The following is a 20,409-nucleotide window of genomic DNA, read 5'->3' on the forward strand; positions in this document are numbered from 1 at the left end:
CTCCTTTCCTTACCCTACCCTACCCTACCCTACCCTACCCTACCCTACCCTACCCTACCCTACCCTACCCTACCCTACCCTACCCTACCCTACCCTACCCTACCCTACCCTACCCTACCCTACCCTACCCTACCCTACCCTACCCTACCCTACCCTACCCTACCCTACCCTACCCACTTCTCACCAAACTCTAAATCTTCACTCAACTGCACTGCCATTTGCCAAGGTTGCACTGAAGAACCCTGAATTTATAGTAAACTGAACTGGGGCCATAATAACCAGATTTGACCAGTTAGCTAATTAACTACTCAGCTCCTACAGCTGAGAGTGAGTTTACCCCATCTAAACTGCAAGAATGAAACAACTCAGCCTAGTTACACGGTACTTTCTAGTTACTGCTAATTTAAGACTAGATTAAAATTTAAGAGCAACATTAGTTAGCTCAGCTGCACTCTGTTTACTTAAACAGGACTCAAAATAAGTCAGCAGCAAAAGGTGATGGGTGAACAGGGCTTGACGGGAGTAAGGATCCGAGAACCAGAATTTTGGATAACCTCATGAAGCCTCAAAAGTAAATAAGGTGCTGCACTAAATTAGCAAAGGAATAAAGTATATATCAGAATATATTTTGTTGCTGTATATGATCCTAATCTGGAGCATGGGTTCACTTCTATCAATTAAATTATAAGAAGGGTCTTGCCCTTGAGAATGATGAACATCCAAGATGATTATGTACATTTGGATCGAGAGTGAAATCTTGATGTGGCAAACTTGGATGATATGAAGTTCCACTTGTGCCGAAGTTATCAACCATTCCCAGCAGCAGAATAACAAAAGGGACATAAGGGACATGTCAAGGGACATAAAGGTTAGAATTAAGAAAAAAAAAGAAGCTTATGGCAGATAACAAGGGCTCAATATGGCAGAGTCCCTAGAGGGGTATAAAAAGTGCATGGGGGAGCTTAAAAAGGAAATTAGGAAAGCTAAGAGGGTGCATGAGAAAGCATTGGTGGATAGAATAAAGGAAAACCCAAAGGGTTTTTTTAAATAAGCAAGAGAATAACTAGGGAAAGAATAGGGCCAATTAGGGACCATAGAAGTAATCTTTGTGTGCACCCGAAAGACATGGGTACAGTCCTCAATTAATACTTTGTGTCGTTCTTCACAATGGAAAGGGACAATGCAGATAAAGACACCGGGGTGAAGGGCTGTGAAATATTAGAGGAAATTAACATAGAGAGAGAAGAGGTACTAGCGGGTTTAGAGATCTTAAAAGTGGATAAATCTGCAGGCCCGGATGAGATGTATCCCAGGCTGTTGAGGGAGGCAAGGGAAGAGATGATATGGGCCCTGGCAATAATTTTCAAATCCTCTCTTGCCACAGGTGAGATGCCAGAGGACTGGAGGACTGTTAGCATTGTCCCATTATTTAAAAAAGCAGGATAGGCCAGGGAATTACAGGCCAATCTGTCTAACCTCGGTGGTGGAGAAGCTACTAGAAAGAACTCTGAGGGACAGAATATACTTGCACTTGGAGAGACACAGTTTAATTAGGGATAGCCAGCATTGATTTGTTAAGGGAAGGCTGTGTTTGACAAATTTGATCGAATATGTCGAATAGGTAACCAGGAGTGTTGATGAGGGTAATGCATTTGATGTGTTCTACATGGATGTTATGACACAGCAGATGGTAAATGCCGAGCTGATTAAATCCCAGAGGGAAACTTGAAATAACTGTCACAACTAATTTTCAATTTGTCTAAATTCCGAGACGCATGCCTTGAATTCAATGGTAATAAGACCACCAAGTCTTATAGGTTTTATAAAACTAGATTGAACATTTATTAATAAGAGAAATGATTTTAAATACATATATAGATCTACAAATTACTACTATGATAACTTCTAAATCCCCTACTCATTCTAACTCCCAATTACACTTTTGTTAAGGCAACAGGAAGACTCATAGGTTTTAAAAGACCCAGGCAAAGAAACATGATACCGTGAATAAGTCAACTTCCAAGTGAGTTTTCTTTACTTTAGTCCTTTGAAGGCAGCAGCTTGAGGCATACCTGCTGAAGGCTTTTCATACTTGTAAGATCTTAAAAATGCCTTCCCATACACACAGTCCTTGCTGCTTCTTTAAACACACTTTCCTCTTTGAATGCAAATAGCCATTGTTTCACTATGTCTTTGGACTTTATCTCCCTGATAATAAAACCCTCTCATAGCACTAAGTTTTACCAGTAATCTTTGGGAAAAATAAACACACTAGGCAGAATTTTTCATATGGTGGGTGGGCTCGGCAGGAGCAGTCGCTGAGCCGATCGCTGCCACCATTTATGCGGGTGATCCAATTAAGGCCCAGCCAGCATAATACATGAGCCATAGCGCTCAGCGCTATCTGTGCAGGCGGGGGGAGGAGGGAGAGTTGGCACCAGTGCATGCGCGAAAAAGCTGTTCAATCTCCCTGAGGCACAGAGCTCATTTCGATGAGCGTCGATATGAAAATGATTAAATAAAGGGTTTAAAAATGTATTTAAACATGTCCCCTCATGTGACTGTTTCACATGAGATGGGACATGTTTTTATATTGATGCAATTTATAAAATTTATTTGATAAAAGCTTTAGGAAACATCATCCCACTTGTGGATGAGGTTTCCTAAAAAAAACACGAAGGCCGCTTGGGCTTTTCGCCTGCCCGCCAACCTTAAGTTTGGATGGGCAGTGTTAACAATTACAATAATTGCTTTGTTAATGGCCTTAATAGGCCGTTTACATTTCGATGGGCACACAGCCGACTCTGGCGCGCGTTCGCCGACCGACACATTGCAGGACTGCACGATGATGTCGGGACATACGCCCGACGTCATCACGCATCATTTTACATGTCGGTGTGTCGGGCAGGCACGCCCCCTCATGCCAACTGAAAAATCCTGCCCACTCTTAGGCTAAATGACACATTTCAGCCCTTGTTTGAAAACAATCTAGTCTGGTTCATTTCAAAATGCAAATGTTCCCTTGACAACTATGTTTCTAAACTTCTTTGTGTTTATCCAATTAACATTTCAAACCTTCCCTCTCTTCTTAGATCAAAGCACCCAGTCTAGCTGCCTCTAATTCAATTAAATCTCGCACACACACAAACCTATAGACACAAAGACACATCCCACTATTACCCTCTTTTACAATAAATTCCAATAATATTATGAGAATTATTATATCCTCTTGACAATGGACTTTAGCAAGGTTTTTGATGAGGTCTCTCTTGGCAGATGGTCAAGAAATTAAGAGCCCATGGGATCCAAGGCAAAGTGGCATGTTGGATCCAAAATTGGCTGAGGGGCAGGAAGCAGAGGGTGATGGTAGAGATGTTTCCATAATTAGAAGTCTGTTTCCTGTGGGGTTCCACAGGGCTCAGTGTTGGTGCCCTTGCTGTTTGTGGTGTATGTAAATGATTTGGACTTAAATGTAGGGGGTATGATCAAGAATTTCATGGATGTCATGAAAATTGGTAGGGTGCTAAACAGTGAGGAGGATAGCCGTAAACCACAGGAGGATATCGATGGACTGGTCAGGTGGGCAGAGCAGTGGCAAATGGAATTCGATCCAGAAAAGTGTGAGCTAATGCACCTAGGGAGGGTTAACAAGGCAAGACACTATGAATGATAGGACCCTGGAAAGTACTGAAGATTGGAGGGACATTGGTGTGCATATAGACAGATCCCTGAGGGTAGCAGGGCAGGTAGATAAGGTGTTTAAGAAGACATATGGGATTCTTGCCTTTATTAGCTGAGGCACAATACAAGAGCAGGGAGGTTATGCTGGAACTGTATAAAACACTGGTTAGGCCATATCTGGAGTACTACGTGCAGTTCTGGTCAGCACAACTTAGGAAGGATGTGATTGCACTGGAGAGGATGCAGAGGAGATTTACCAGGATGCTGCCAGTGCTAGAGGGTCTGAGCTTTGAGGAAAGATTGGATAGGCTGGGGTTATTTTCCTTGGAGCAGCGAAGGTTGAGAGGGGACCTGATAGAGGTGTATAAGATTATGATGTCTATAGATAGGGTGGGTAGGAAGGCACATTGTCCATTAGTAGAGGGGTCAATAACCAGGGGGCATAGATTCAAGGTAAGAGTTAGAAGGCTAAGAGGGGAGTTGAGGAGAAATCTTTTTCACTTAGAGGGTGCCAGGAGTCTGGCACTCATTGGCTGAAAGGGTAGTTGATTCAGAAACTCTTGTAATATTTAAGAAATATTTAGATATTCACGTGCATTGCCATAGCCTCCAGGGCTATGGTCCGAGCGCTGGTATTAGTGTTGTCAGATCTTTGTTGACCGGTGCGGACACTATGGGCTGAATGGCCTTCTGTGCTGTAAACCTCTATGAGTCTAAAAACTATAGAACAATGCCCATGATTAGCTAAAATTCCGGTGGTTGATCCAGGTTAGCCAAACCTTGTTCAGCACTGGCAAGACAAATAATGCTGAAATCCGTCACAAAAGGGGTGCTTCCACGGTACAAGCAAGCCGGCTTCTTCCACCAGGGTCATGTGGCTGCACTGACCAGAGAGGAGTAATCGACTTTTAAAAAATGTATTTACGGGATGTGGGCGTTGCTGCCAAGGCAAGCGTTTATTGCTCATTCCTAATTGCCCTTGAGGAGGTGGTGGTGAGCTGCCTTCTTGACCCGCTGTAGTCTATGTGGTGTAGGTACAGGGAAGGAGTTCCAGGATTTTGACCCAGTGACAGTGAAGGAACGACGATATATTTCCAAGTCAGGATGGTGAGTGTCTTGGAGGGGAACTTCCAGGTGGTGGTGTTCCCATGTGTCTGCTGCCCTTGTCCTTCCGGATGGTAGTGGTCGTGGGTTTGGAAGGTGCTGCCTAAGCTCAAATTTCTGACAGATGATGCCATCATCGATGCATTACATTCTTCAGCCGAGGAGGCCTAAACACATGAGGATTCCAATGAATGTCTGCCTGCTCGCCCACTTGTTTGCCTGGCTAATGCCGCAAAGGCTGTAGAGATACGTCGGGATTTTGCACTGCAGCAGAAAAACACCAAAAACACATTTGCCTGTCTTGACAACATGGTGGACTGTATCATGCACGTGGGAAAAGAGCACTCCAAGCAGAAAAAGATTACGGAAATTTTTCCAGTGTTAAATCTTGGCCTTTCTCACGGCCAACCCCTGGCCTTTTTCAACATCAGCACACAGTGAACAAATTAAATAAAGATTTTTTTTTTACTCTTTTAGTGTTTGACTATGTGTTGTTTATTCAGCATTTGAATCTGAAAAATAGAAAGTTATAAGTGTTAGAATGATTCAATAAGTAGCATTTCAAATAGGTACTACAGTATATACTGCGGTTGTAGACATATCGGGTAACATGGAAATGCATTCAGGTGGCAAATTGGGCCTCCTCAGCTATCACAAGGCTCTGCTTAACCCAAATTTGAAGGTGGCTCCCCTGGGATTTGACTTATCAAGAATTTATTGTAAATTGGGAAGAACGGGGAAGAACGTTGGACTTCACTTTGGAAAAGAAAAGCTTTAGAGTTGACCAAACTGAGACTTTTAAGATTACAGTAATGGAGGGCAGATCTCAGGAAAACCCAGATGAGAAAGACATTTAGTTTATCCCAACTCCTCCATCTAGAAATGATATACAGGTCCCCCTCACCACCATAAACCCGACAGGAGTGTGATGGAAAACTCTCCACTTGCCAGTTATGGAAGGGGATTGCGGGAATAGATGAGTTAAACTTGAGGAAGTTAGATTTAACAATGGGTATTGGACCTTCCGACCAAATTAAAGGTCAAAGCCATTGAGGAGAATAGGTAAATTGGTGCAAGAGGCAACGAGATTTAAAGAAGGGATTAAGAGATATGATGAGAAGGTAAGTAGGTGGCACTGAAATTAATCAAAAAGGTTAGGCTTTGGAGCATGGTGGCCTTTTTTGTTTATTCTTAGAAATATATATATTTTACGTAGTCACCTGTGGTTTAACTTCCATCAGTGCATTCACTCAACTCTCTGCTTGATGGAGCAGAGTCTATTCTGTTGATATGTTACTGAATATTTTTCAAAGAAATTACTTTTCTGCGATAAATAAGTGGCAGTGCTCTAAAGTTAAGAGTAATTATCACTCATCATACTTCTCTGCGTAGTTTCAAACTAATTAATATTGTTCTGTCATTCAGCGCCACTTTAAATGGAAAATTAAAACGAGAAGATTAAAGCAGCTCATTGGATTTTTCTGCTCATCATTTCTTTATGGTAATGTGGTTTTAAAACTTTTGTGGGCAGAGTTCCTTCAATTAATAATATGGGAGTTGCTATAGGAACCTATGAACATATAAGGGAGTGTTTCCCTTTGGGTAAATAAAGGAAGGGCCTCAAGCATTCTGCAAAAATACACACTGGGGCTGTCGACCTGAGCAATCAATTCATTAGATACAAAATTTTACAACCAAAATTCTTCAAAACTTTTTGGAGGTTTCACTTGCATGTGCCTGGACTTGATTAAATTAACCCACATTAAACTAAATTTGTCCAGGCATGAATTCCATGATGTTTTTGGCCTTTTCATCCTGATAGCGTTCCTTTCTGTTTTATAAAAGTAGCCTTTCTGGTCTTCTGTACCCTGGCAGTGAGAATTTTTTTCTTTAAAATTAGCTACTCTTCATATCATTGAATAAAATTTGGGTCACCCTTGGGCAGGATTTTGGATTAGGACTCCAAATAGGGGTCCTGACCCCATGCTCTCTTAGGAGCGTTCACCCAACAGTGATCATCCCCGAATTACTCAGTTCTTGGCCAGTGGGCACGCCTGCCATCCAATTGAGGACAGCTGGCAGGCCCTTGAAGCTAAAGGGCCAATAGGAGGCCACTCAGCACGGAAGGAGTTGCAGGCGGCCAGTGCAGGTGAGGGAGAGAGAGAGAGAGGGTGCCTCCATCTTGCAGTGCCCTCTTGGCAAATTTTTAAAAAGTTGAATTAAAAAATGGCCATAGCTCCTGGGTCACCATTGTAGAGAGAGGAAGTGGCTATGGCCAGTTACGCCTGCCTGGGGAGATGTGCTGCCCCTTCTCTCCCGTCAGTCTGCCATTGGGAGGCTGTGTGTAGGCAGATGACATGTTCCTGACTGCCACCATTTGGCCCATCAATCTTGCTGCTCTGTTTGATAAGGTCATGGCTGATCTGATTGTGGCCTTCACTCCACTTTCCTGCCTGTCCCCCGTGACCTTCAAGTCCCTTGTACATCAAAAATCTCTCTAACTCAGCCTTGAACATATTTAATGACCCAGCCTCCACTGCTTTCTGTGGAATTGAATTCCAAAGGTCAACAAGCCTCTCAGAGAAGAAATTCCTCCTCATCTCCATCATTAATGGAAGACGCCTTATTTTTAAACTGTTCCCTAGTTCTTGATTCCCCCATGAAAGGAAACATCCTTTCAGCATCTACCCTGCCAAGCCCCCTAAGGATCTTCTCAGCAGGTCTGACAGTATCTGTGGAGAGAGAGACAGAGCTAATGTTTCAAGTCCATATGATTCTTCTACAGATCCTGGGTCACCAATGTACCATTGTTCCATTTAAGTTGGATTTGATCTGTAGAAGAGTCATACGGGCTCGAAACATCATCTCTGTCTCTCTCTCCACAGATGCTGTCAGACCTGCTGAGTTTTTCCAGCATTTTTTGTTTTCGTTTCATTTCTGATTTCCAGCGTCCACAGTATTTTGTCCCGAAGGATCTTGTTTGTTTCAATAAGATCACTTCTCATCCTTCTAAACTCCAGCTCAACCTGCCCAACCTTTCCTCATAAGACAACCCCTTCATCCCAGAATCAGCCTAGTGAACTTCTCTGAACTTATTCCAATGCAAACATGTCCCTTCTCAAGTGAAGAGACCAAAACTATGCATAAGACTCCAGGTGCGGTTTCACCAATGCACTGTACAGCTGTAAAAGTATTTGTTACTTTTATACTCCATCTCCCTTGCAATAAAGGCCAAAGCCCATCTGCCTTCTACAACTTACGATCTATGTCATTGACTTGGATGAAGGGAACGAATGTACGGTCATTAAATTTGCTGATGACACAAAGATAGGTAGGAAAGTAAGTTGTCAAGAGGACATAAAGATTCTACGGAGGGCATTAGATAGGTTAAGTGAGTGGGGAAAAAAAATGGCAGATGGAATATAAAGTGGGAAAATGTGAATTTGTCCGCTTTGGCAGGAAGAATAGAAAAGCAGTATATTATTTGAATGGAGAGAGACTGCAGAACTCTACTCTAGGAATCTGGGTACCCTAGTACATGAGTCATGAAAGGTTAGTGTGCAGGTACAGCAAGTGATTAGGAAGGCAAATGGAATGTTGGCATTTATTGTAAGGCAAATCAAATGTATACTACATTTACTGGTTCCCCTTTATCCTTCCTGCTTGTTACATCCTCAAAGAACTTAATAAATTTGTCAAACACGATTTCCCTTTCATAAAACCATGTTGAATCCAAATGATTGTATTCTGGTTTTCTAAATGTCCTGCTACTATTAATGGATTCCAGCATTTTACCAATGACAGATTGTAGACTAACTGTCCTATAGTTTCCTGCTTCCCATCTCTCTCTTGAATAGCGGTGTTACATTTGCCGTTTTCCAATCTGCTGTACTTGTCCAGAAACTAGGGAACTTTGGAAGATTACAACCAATGCATCCATTATCCCTGCAGCCAACTTCTTTTAAGACCCTAGGATGTAGGCCATCAGGTCCATGGGATTTGTCAGCCTTTAGTCCCATTAGATTTCCTAGTATTGTTTCTCTGGTGATCATGATTTAAGTTCCTCTCTCCCTTTATTCTTTTTGTTTTCTACTATTCTTGGGATGATTTATGTTTCTTCTCCTGTGAACACAGATACAAAATACTTGTTCAAAGTCTCTACCGTTTTCTTGTTTCCCATTATTAATTCCCCAGTCTCTCCCTCTAAGGGATCAATACTTACTTTAGCTAATCTATTTTTTAGATACTTGTGGAAGCTTTTACATTTCTTGCTAGTTTTCTTTCATAACCCAGTTTCTCCCTCCATTTTTTTTTAGTCATCCTTTGCTGGTTTCTAAACTTTTCCCAACCTTCTGGCCTTCCACTAATCTTTGCAGTATTACACATCTTTTCTTTCAATTTGATACCATCCTCAACTTTCTTAGTTAACCACGGATGGTGCAACTTTCTCATAGAGTCTTTCTTTCTCAATGGAATATATCTTTGTTGAGAGTTATTAAATATCTCCCACTGCTTCTGTACCGTCCTACCTTTTAACTTTCCTCCCAGTCCACTTTAGCCAACTCTGTCTTCATACCCTTGTAATGCCTTTGTTTAACTTTAAGAAGCTAGTTTCAGGCCTAAATTTCTCAGCCTGAATGTGAAATCCTATCATGTTATGATCACTCTTACCTAGAGCATCCTTTACTTGGAGGTCTTTAATTAATCCTATCACATTACACATTACCAGGTCTAAAATAACCTGGCCCCTGGTTGGTTCCAGAATGTATTATTCTAAGAAACTATCCCAGATACACTCTATGCACTCATCCTCCAAGCTACATTTGCTGATTTGTTTCGAGCAATCTATATGAAGATTAAAATTGCCCATGATTATTGCAGTATTTTTCTTTCGAACCCCTATTATTTCTCGATTTGTATTCTTTCCTACAGCATAACTACTGCCACAGGGCTTATAATCCAATCCCACCAGTGATTTCTTTCCTTTGATATTTCTAATCTCCACCCAAACTGAATCTACATGTTGATCCTCCACACCAAGACCATTTCACACTACTGTACTGCTCTCATCCTTTATTAACATAGCCACCCCACCTCCTTTTCCTTTCTTCTTATCCTTACGAAATGTCAACTACCCTTGAAGATTCAGGTCCCAGCAATGGTCGTTTTGCAACCATGCCTCTTTAATGGCTATCAGATTATACATATTTATTGCTATTTGTGCTAACAATTCATCTGTCTTGTTACAAATGCTGCATGCATCCAGATAAAAACCCTTTAATTCTGTATTTTTACCATTTTTCCTTTATCTGACCTTATTTGCTGGTGCACTCTTATGTTTGTACACTCTGTCTCTTCCTGTCACACTCTGGTTATCATTACCCACATCATACCCTGGTACTATTGCTTTGTCCTTTCTCTTTAAAATGAATAGTGATGGATGGAAGGTTCATGTGAGGGGAGATTTGGAATGTTAAAGCCCTCTTTACAGTCCTAGTTATACAATTCACAAGTACTTGACCCAGCACAGACCAGGTGATGGTCATCGCAATGTTACACCTCCCTCTTTCCTCTGTCCTTGTGACAGTGCCCCATGAATCAAGACTCATTCCTCCCGCACCAATCTTTTGAGCACATTCAACTCTCTGACCTTATTTACTCTATGTCAATTTGCTCGTGGCTCAGGTAGTAATTCAGAGCTTATTACCTTTGTGTTTCTGCTTTTTAATTTAGTCCCTAGCTGCTCAAACTTCCTTAGTCCCACCAACATTGTTGTTACCCACAGAGACCACAACAACTGGATCCTTCCCCTTCCACTCCAAGTTCCTCTCCGGCATTGAGGTGATGTCCTTAGCCCTGGCACCAAGCAGGCAACACAGCCTTTGAGGCACTTGCTCTCAGCTAACCCACCAACTATACTGTCCTCCACTACAACTACATTCCTTGAATGGCTCCCTGCACCATGGTTCTGTGGTCAGATTGCTCATCCTCCCTGCAGTCCCTACTCTTGTCCACATGAGTTGCAAGAACCTGGAACCTGTTTGAAAATTTCAAGGGCTGACCGGCTCTTTGCTACCTTCTGGATGCCCATGCCTGCCTCAGTTGCAGTCACACCCTCCTGTCCCTGACTACGGACCAAATCTAAAGTGCTTAGCTTAAGGGGTGTGGACTGCCCCCTGGAACAGAATGTCCCCCTTCCTGATGTATCGCAGTCTCCGAGGCTCAGAATCCAGCTCGTCAAGTCAGAGCCGAAGTTCCTTGAGCCACAGACATTTACACTAGATGTGGTTGCCATGGATCACACTAGTGCCCATCAGCTCCCACGCGCTACAGCCTCAGGCATGTAGCTCCTCCATACCCGATCCTGCCTCCAGAAAATGGCCCAGGCTCATGCATTTGCCGGCAAATAGTTAGGCTGGCCAGCAGCACAAAATTACATGTCCATCCGCCTCCATTCCCACCCCATAATCAGGATGGAAATTCCCCCCTCAGATGGGGAATTGAGATCTCTCATTTTCTTAGAAATCTGAAATAGTAATCCTACTGTTAATTCTCAATATTTTTAATTGATAATGGAATTATATAGTGCATTATGTAAGTGAACAAAAATTTTCAATAACCTATTCTTCCTTTTCAAAAAATATTGTGCCTTGTTGTTTAAGGACTGATTGTAAAGGGGAGCAAAACTAAGGTAGATTCCCCACATATTGGTAATCTATGTACTGTAGATGTCACAGGCATGTTCTATGCCTGTAAAACTTATTAGGAAGATGGACACTTTAACCTTGATTTTAAAAGGCAGCATGGAATGGACAATTTACCATAACAAAATGTATTCTGGGGAGCCAGGTGACTTCTTTTGTGGTTTCTTTATAGACAAGACTTACCTCATGTCTGAACATGCCTGTGTAAAAACATTAACATGTAAGTGCCCTTGTGGATGATCTTCCATTGAAGAGAATCAGGATACAATAAGATCACCTGGAGAATTTACAGGTACTAGTGTCCGGTTATTTACGGAAACTCAAATATAATGGTTACCGCTGGCTCGGTGCCTGCAAACTTGAAATCTAACAGAGTGGGGTGTGAAGGAATCTTATATCAACCACATCAGCAGCAGGTGTGAACGGCCACCAATCATTCCCCGTTGTGTAACAATGGCTTATAACATTGAATCATTTGTGTGGGCAATGGAATACATGGGTACTGTTGTCACATAGCTGAAACTGTTTGGAGATAGCCAATATCTTATTATTGCTTGGGGGCCGACCAGTGGGCCAGTAAGGGATATGAAGACCAGAAGGAAACTATCTCTAGCCCGGCACAAGATTGGATCCTGCCTCGAAAAGAAAGTCATCGCAGGCAGTGACATAGGGCTAATACATCTTGGCTGCAGAATTATAAATTGCTACCGGAACTTGACCATAGTTTTGACTGAAAAAGCTAGAAAACTCCAACCTCCATTGTTTCTCGGTAACCAAGAGAGAATCCATTAAGGCTGCAATGCTTAAAGGAGTGACCTGTTTCTTTTACCCTTCAAATAATTTAGCTGAATATTACACCTTTAGAAATCATCTTTTCCTACGTGCACGCGCGCGTGTGTGTTTATGCAATTACATTTCGGGTGTTGTGAGAAATAAATAAACGTTTATCCTTTTGAGTTAAAAAAGTTTACAAGAAAGCCTGCTTTGTGTCTGTTCTTCGAAGTCGCAGCACTCAAGAGGTTAAAACGCTCCTTCTCAGAAATATATCTTGTTGCAGTCAGCCGAGAAGTGAGAAAAGGGGAAAATTATATCACATCTCTCCCCATCCGTAACAAAAGACTGAAGTACAATCTTTCCCCATCTGCAAGATTAGAAAGCAATCATTTGTTCTAGTTCCCTCTGCAATTACTCATGGAACACTGCTCATTAAATACAAAATAAGACACAATTTACAGGTACGATTGTCTGGGTTATCTTCCCAGGAACTAATACATTCATTGGCCCAGATAATATCATAAGCATGGAGAGTGAAGATCAATTGGAGTGTTAATGAGCTGCTGAACCTAAAGTTGAAACACCTACTCTTATATCGATGCAGAAAATGTAATTCATTTGAAAACAAGAAGGCAAACAAACTCGTCATTTAGTACGTCTGTGGGCTGCAGTGACTGAGTCCCATAATTCGAACAAAAGTGATGGACAGAAACTTTACATTCCACCCGAGGCTGGGTTGTAAGGTGGGATGGGGTGTAAAATTGGGCTCCATGGCCAGTCAGTCAACACCTGTCCGCCCCCCCCAGATATTTAACCTGCAGCTTGGCAGGCATCCATCTTTCTGCTCACCCTGGGCCAATTGAGGCCCCTAAGTGGTCAACCAATGGTCACCTAAGGGCCTCCACCCATCGCCACTGGGGTTGTCCTTGCAGCGAAGGAGACCGGTGCTGAGTGACCAAGCTGCCAGGTAAAGAGTTAGCAAAACAAACACTTAATACTGTCTATCGTATACTCCAACATCCATAATTAACTGGAGGTAAACATGAATTAACAGGCAAATTGTGTTTGTCTACATCACAAACTTCACGTTAAATGGCAGACACAGCCAAGACAAATCCCACAAATTTCTCAGCAACCCACCCAGATGTCAGAGGGTGGAACTCTCCTATCCCTTCATGCCGGTGGGATCTTCCGGTCCCGCCTACGTGAACAGGGATTTCAATGGCTCACCGGCCCCGCCGTGGTGGGGCTGGAAAATTCCGCCCTGAGAGTCAGAAACATTCTTTAAAACTCTGACCTCTACGTGAGGGATTTTAGCTTCGCTCCTTCAAGGATATAGCCTCTTATTTCCCTCAACAGCAGCTCCAACAAACCTGGAAGCCTTATTTCGATCTATTGTTTCTTCTCCACCTTTTAGCCCATTTTGATCCCTTCCCCCCACCCCACCCCCACTAGGGCCATCTGTACCTCATCCTGCTTTCTACCCTTAATGTCACCATTAGCACATTCCTTAGATAATATCACTACCGTCAACACCCATTTATCCTTTTGTCTATGACATCTTTGGCAATCTCTTCTTTGCCTCCACCTATCACTGGCCCTCCATCCAGCTCTACCCCAACCCCCTCAACCAGCTTATATTTCATCTCATTTCTATTTTTCCTTAGATTTGATGAAGAGTCATACAGACTCTCCGCAGATGCTGTCAGACCTGTTGAGTTTTTCCAGCTATTTTTGTTTTTGCTGGAAGCCTTCTTGCTTCTTCTGCTGCAATGAGTTGTCAGGCAACCAGACTCCAGCTCAGGCTGCCCCAACAACTGCTCACCTTCAGCTGCTCAATCACTTCATCCGAAACTGCGTCCCACTGGGGTGGCCTGGCTGCAACCCAGTATCTAACTAGCTGTATGATCCAAGCTATCAAGCTGTATTAAGCAGACACCATGATCACCATGGGCTCCTCTTTTCCCCCACTGCTAGCTTCATGGAGCAGACAGCTTCATTTCAGCTTCTCTGAGCTGCCAACTACTACTGGGGGGAAGGTAGCTCCTTGAGCCCCCACTCCCCAGCAGCACAGAGCTACCAGTGCCCCTGGGCTTCTCTGAACCCCAGCTCCCCATGGGCTTCTCTGAACCGCAGCTGCACAAAGCTAACAACAGCACCTCAGCTGTCGCCTCTTCGGCTCTGGACTAATGTTGTCATGTGGGTTCTCTTTCACGTCCCCCTCCAGGTCCCTTGGTCAGGTTTTCACACTGCAGGCCTCGTCACGTGGTCAACTTTTCACAGACCATGCAAGCTCACTGCTGATCCATCCCCCGACATCCTTCAACCAGAATCGGGCCTCAAAACATACAAATACAATTTAAAAGTTCAGATTCCAGTGCCCTCTGCGCCCTGCAGCTCCCCCGCACGACCCTAATTAGCAGGCAGCAGTACCCGATTCCTGGATCTCTCAGACACGGGGCCTCCTCTCCATCAAGCCAACGAAAGGCCTGACGACCATTTAGATGGCTGCAGGGTGAGCTGGCAAAGCACAGGCAGGCTCACCCTCAACTTTTATGTCCCCAGTGTAAAATTCAGCCCACTGATACACAATGTAATTCACACAACGATCCAGCCATCCCATATGGTTTGTAATGCCATGCTATCAAGTGGTAATTGAGAATGTGAATTAAAATAAAATAACGGACCCTGTATAAATTTAGAAGAAAATTACAATTTCTACAGTGTGGGACTTGGTATCATTACCTAGGTAATGATGATTATGTGTACATAAACTGGTGAAACGTGGAAATCATCAAAACTTTGATCCCGAGGTTACACAAGACCACAATACCAAAGTGAAAGAAAAGGTAACTACTTCCATAATAATTTGATGAGACAAAATAAAGTTTGATACCTGGAACCACAAGTTCAAGAAGGCGACTCACCACCACCATCTTTTCAAGGGCAACCAGGGAGGGGCAATCAATGCTGGCCTAGCCAGCGATGCCCACATCCCACAAACGAATGAATAACAAAAAAACAAGAAGAAAGTTTTACAAAGCAGCATATTGGAGTGAAATTAAGCTATTTATTTTCATTATACTAATGCTTTCCTCAATGTGTTTTATTTTATAGAATGACACAATTTAAGATCATTTTACAGATGAAATAAATCAGTATAATTTGTTTTGAAACTGTTACCCATTTTGAATGAATGTGTACACTAGAAGCCATCTGTCATGACAGAAGCTGTGAGTGTAGTGAATATTTATGATCTGATGAACATCAGCAGTTTGGAGCATTGTTATTAATGAATTCCTCAAGTGTATATTACACTGAGGGAGCTTTGCAATTTCCCCAGTGCAAGTTTTTCTAACTCATTCCAGGCTCATAGATTGTACCTGGGTAATCGTTCGAGCCATCCATCTATGTTCTAATTTTCTCTAAATGCATCTTCTGTAGTGCAAACAATGCATTTCTAAACAGAAGCCAGATAGACAGTAGTTCTCACTTCTTCATTTCGCCATCACTGTTTAATTTATTGGTGTAAACTAAGAAACACTTTAGGCTTACTGAGCAAGTAACATAGTCACCTTACACAGTGATTATGGGTTGGGTGGAATCATCCCAGATTTGCACTAAGTTCAGTAGCAGGCGGGTAAAATGACATTTTACCCACCGGCTGCAATGGTACGTTCTCGCGCCATATTGTCCCAAACATGAGAACAGAAGAACGTAAGAAATAGGAACAGGAGTAGACCATTCAGCCCCTTGAGCCTGCTCTGTCATTCAACAAGATCATGGCTGATCTTCTTGTGTTTCGATTTCCACATTCCTATCTAACCCGATAACCTTTGATTCCCTTGCCTAACAAGAATCTATCTACCTCCACCTTAAAAATATTCAATGACCCCGCCTCCACCACCTTCTGAGGTAGAGAGTTCCAAAGTCACATAACCCTCTGAGAGAAATAAATTCTCCTCATCTCTGTCCTAAAAAGGCAAATCCTAATTTTAAAACAGTGCCCCCTAGAAACACCCTTTCGACGTCCACCTTGTCGAGGCTGTTCAGGATCTTGTATACTTCAATCAAATCACCCCTCACTCTTCTAAACTCCTGTGGAAACAAGCCCAGTCTGTCCAACCTTTCCTCATAAGACAACCCACTCATTCCAGAATGCATTACTTATGCTTTCCCGGGAAATGCACCATTTCGATGGTGGGCGGGGTCTCATTTGCCCGCCATGCCATCACCTCACCGTTTCATCACACCTGACACCATATTTAAAGTCCAGCCGCATGCACACATCTCAGTACTTCCAGCCCATAACTTCTGCATGGAAGGTGTTCATAAAGGCAAAAAGACTGCAGCCTCCAGGTTTAGTGAAACATCACTCGACCGCCATTTGTACGCCCTGGAGACCTACCGTGATGTCCTCTAACCACGCTCTGGCCACAGGATGGACAGTGGCATGACCGACCAGGCTTGGGAGGCGGTGGCAGTGGTGATCAGTGCCAATGCTGCACAAAAGAGGTTAGCCATCCAATGCAGATAGAGGGTGAACGATCTCATCCCTGCAGCCAGGGTATGGCAACCATCTCATCACTCTAAACTCACACACTCAAGTCCATCACACATTCACTGGCACCTCACTCACTGCCAGCTTAATTGATATCACCACCCATTCTCACACAGATACCCACACATGTCCAAGTGACCCCATCTCCTCTGGGGACTGCCTCCTCAGCCCTCACCATCTTGAGGCCACTTGCACAGATCAACATGTGCCCCCCCACACACCCTGGGATACCCTCCTTCCCCAGTGCAGCCCTCTTCTCCCCCTTTCCCAAACAAGCCCTAGCCCTGCAGTCATTGAAAAGCCACCCCCATATGGCTGATCTGGTAGGTGGACACCTGCTGTGAGCCCCCCCTTAAAAGTGATGTGGTGCTGTCTGTGAAGCCTGGCCCTGATGACTGCGAGTGCTGACCCAAGCAAGGTAGGCCAACAAACCTTGTAGTCCCGAGTGAAATGCTGCCTGCCAGGTGCATGTCGCTTATGTGCTGTTGTGAAACACATCGGCGTGTTTTCCTGCCGATGTGGGCAGACGATATAGCAGCGTGGGGGGGGAGGGGGGGTGGGGGGGTGGGGGGGTTGGGAGGTGGAGAGGTTTCCGCCGGGCAGGCCTAATAATGATTTACAGATGTATTACAATGAGTTTCCTGACGTCCGGTGGCTGGAAACGTGGCCTGCCATTGGTGGGCTGAGCAGACGATAGCAAACTGGTTTCACACCGTCGTGAAACTGATCGCACTGATCATATTGTCTGTTCACGCCACTAAACATGCCCGACGCCAGCGGGCAGGGAAAATCCTGGCCTCTGCTATGCTATAGATTGGTAGTGGCTAAGCTCCCCATTTCATGTGGTGGGTACTCCTACCTCGGTTGAGCTGTTTAAGGGGAGGCATTGGTTCAAGACATGGCACTTTAGTAAGGGAACTAAGTGGAAGGTGAATTAACCTCCTCCATTCTTGTTCACCTCATATTGGCTAGTTGCAGGGTATCATTGGCAGAGGACTGCAAGCAGGCTGTTTGCAGGCTCCCTTCATTTGGCCTGGAGTGTAGTGTAGTGTTTGGTGGAGTAGCGACGAGTGTCATGGGGGAACCCTAAGCAGGGGTTGAAAATAATCAACCAAAAGGAGAAAATGTGTAAACAGACACGTGTATACATTGTTATTTGTGTGCTCTTAGTCTAATAGACTGCACAGATTTTTGGTTCACAATATGTCAGTGATTTCAGTTTGACAACCACCTAGGTCTCTAAGGCTTTGTTAGGATTCTCTGCTGCACTTGCAAATAGCAGAAACATATTGTGAGGCTAATTGATTTAAATTTAATGCTTTTCTTCATCTGGCAGATGACTGTGATGATCACTTGGTGTCTGATTTGCCTCAGTTGGTGTTTGATTCCTCCTCCGAGTTGTCGAGCAGTCACAGCCCTGGTTTTGCAAAGCTGAACAGACGAGATGGTAAGACGCAAGCTACTGATCAACAACCATTCATGTTTATTATACAGGACTTGAATAACAATGAAAAGGTGTATTCGCTTTCATCAGTTTGATAAGTGCAAAAGGTCAGATGCTATAACTTGTACTTCAAACTGTGCGTGGTATGAAGTTAGAAATTGGGTCGCTCCTTCAGTACTCCTTTTTCAGAATTCCAAATACCTTTATGGAAGATAATAATCAATGGTAGCATTCTTCCCTTTCGATCTGTCTTTGTTTCCCACATTTTCAAAATATTTAAACCCTTATTGTTAATGCAACTTCAAGAGAGAATTGGCTGAGAAGAGTTAGTGAACCTGATGTCATTTGTCCAATTAAAGCCCATTCTGTGGTACCCTAATCGCCCATCATAATGTCCAACTACATTTGAACTGAGGTGTCAGCTGTGGCTCAGTTCATAGCACCCTCGCCTTTGAATCAGAATGTTGTGGGTTCATGTCCCACTCCCGGAAACCAAGAACTGTGAATGTACTCAAAAGAGTTACATGCGATCTGTTGATAACTCGAAAGAGTTACATTTGAACTAAGCCTGTGCTTTTTCCTCCTAATCCAAGCAAAATAATTATCACTCTGAGTAGAGGCATTCTTCCTGAGACTTGTTTGGATGCGATTTTAAACCTTGATCCTGCCTGCCTATTCTATTGGTTCCCATGAATGTTAAAAATTTACATGGCCATGATTTGAAGAACAGGGGATTTTCCTGATGCAAAAACATAAAAAGATAAGAAATAGGAACAGGAGTGGAACATATGGCCCTTCGAATCTGCTCCACCATTCAACATGATCATGGCTGAACCTCTGTCTTAATTTGACTTCCCTGTCCATTCTCCATACCCCTCAATTCCCTGAGAGTCTCTCTGTCCATCCATCAAATATATTTAACAAAGGAGCACCCATAAACCTCTGGGGTAGGGAATTCCGAAGATTTACGACTCCCTAAATTAAGGATGAGATTTCAGAATACTTGGAAGTGCATGGTAAAATAGGGCAAAGTCAGCATGGTTTCATCAAGGGGAAGTCAGGCCTGACAAATCTGTGAGAATTCTTTGAGGAGATAACGAGTAGGTTAGACAAAGGAGAGCCAATGGATGTTATCTACTTGGACTTCCAGAAGGCCTTTGACAAGGTGCCGCACAGGAGGCTGCTCAGTAAGGTAAGAGCCCATGGTGTTAGAGGTAAGGTACTAGCATGGATAGAAGATTGGCTGTCTGGCAGGAGGCAGAGAGTGGGAATAAGGCTGTCCTTCTCAGGATGGCGGCCGGTGACTAGTGGAGGTCCGCAAGGGTCAGTGTTGGGACCACAACTTTTCACTTTATACATTAATGACCTAGATGAAGGAATAGAGGGCATCCTGGCTAAGTTTGCAGATGATACAAAGATAGATGGAGGGACAGGTAGTATTGAGGAGGCGGGCAGGCTGCAGAAGGATTTGGACAGGTTAGGAGAATGGGCAAAGAAGTGGCAGATGGAATACAACGTGGGGAAGTGTGAGGTCATGCACTTTGGTAGGAAGAATAGAGGCATAGACTATTTTCTAAATGGGGAGAGAATTCAGAAGTCTGGAGTGCAAAGGGACTTGGGTGTCCTAGTCCAGGATTCTCTTACGGTTAACTTGCAGATTGAGTTGGTAGTTAGGAAGGCAAATGCAATGTTGGCATTTATTTCGAGAGGACTAGAATATAAAAGCAGGGATGTTCTGCTGAGGCTTTATAAGGCTCTGATCAGACCACGTTTAGAATGTTGTGAGCAATTTTGGGCCCCGTATCTCAGGAAGGATGTTCTGGCCCTGGAGAGGGTCCAGAGGAGGTTCACGAGAATGATCCCAGGAATGAAAGGCTTAACACATAAGGAATGTATGAGGACTCTGGGTCTATACTCGATGGAGTTTAGAAGGATGAGAGGGGATCTGATTGAAACTTACAGAATACTGAAAGGCCTGGATAGAGTTGACGTGGGGAAGATGTTTCCATGAGTAGGAGAGTCTAGGACACGAGGGCACAGCCTCAGAGTAAAGGGAAGACCTTTTAGTACAGAGATGAGGAGAAACTTCTTTAGCCAGAGAGTGGTGAATCTATGGAATTCATTGCCACAGAAGGCTGTGG

The 20,409-nt window shown here is 43.5% G+C and overlaps 1 protein-coding gene across 1 annotated transcript in view; it reads left to right on the plus strand.

Moving 5' to 3' along the window:
- LOC144686219 (contactin-associated protein-like 5) overlaps nt 1–20,409 on the plus strand; it is a 738,881-nt gene that overhangs the window by 18,688 nt on the left and 699,784 nt on the right. The window contains exon 3 of the mRNA XM_078551310.1: nt 18,152–18,271. Coding sequence (XP_078407436.1) covers nt 18,152–18,271 — 120 coding nt within the window. The remainder of the gene's footprint in view (nt 1–18,151; nt 18,272–20,409) is intronic.

The sequence above is a fragment of the Cetorhinus maximus genome, chromosome 11, assembly GCF_964194155.1.
Source record: "Cetorhinus maximus chromosome 11, sCetMax3.hap1.1, whole genome shotgun sequence".
Classification (NCBI taxonomy): domain Eukaryota; kingdom Metazoa; phylum Chordata; class Chondrichthyes; order Lamniformes; family Cetorhinidae; genus Cetorhinus; species Cetorhinus maximus.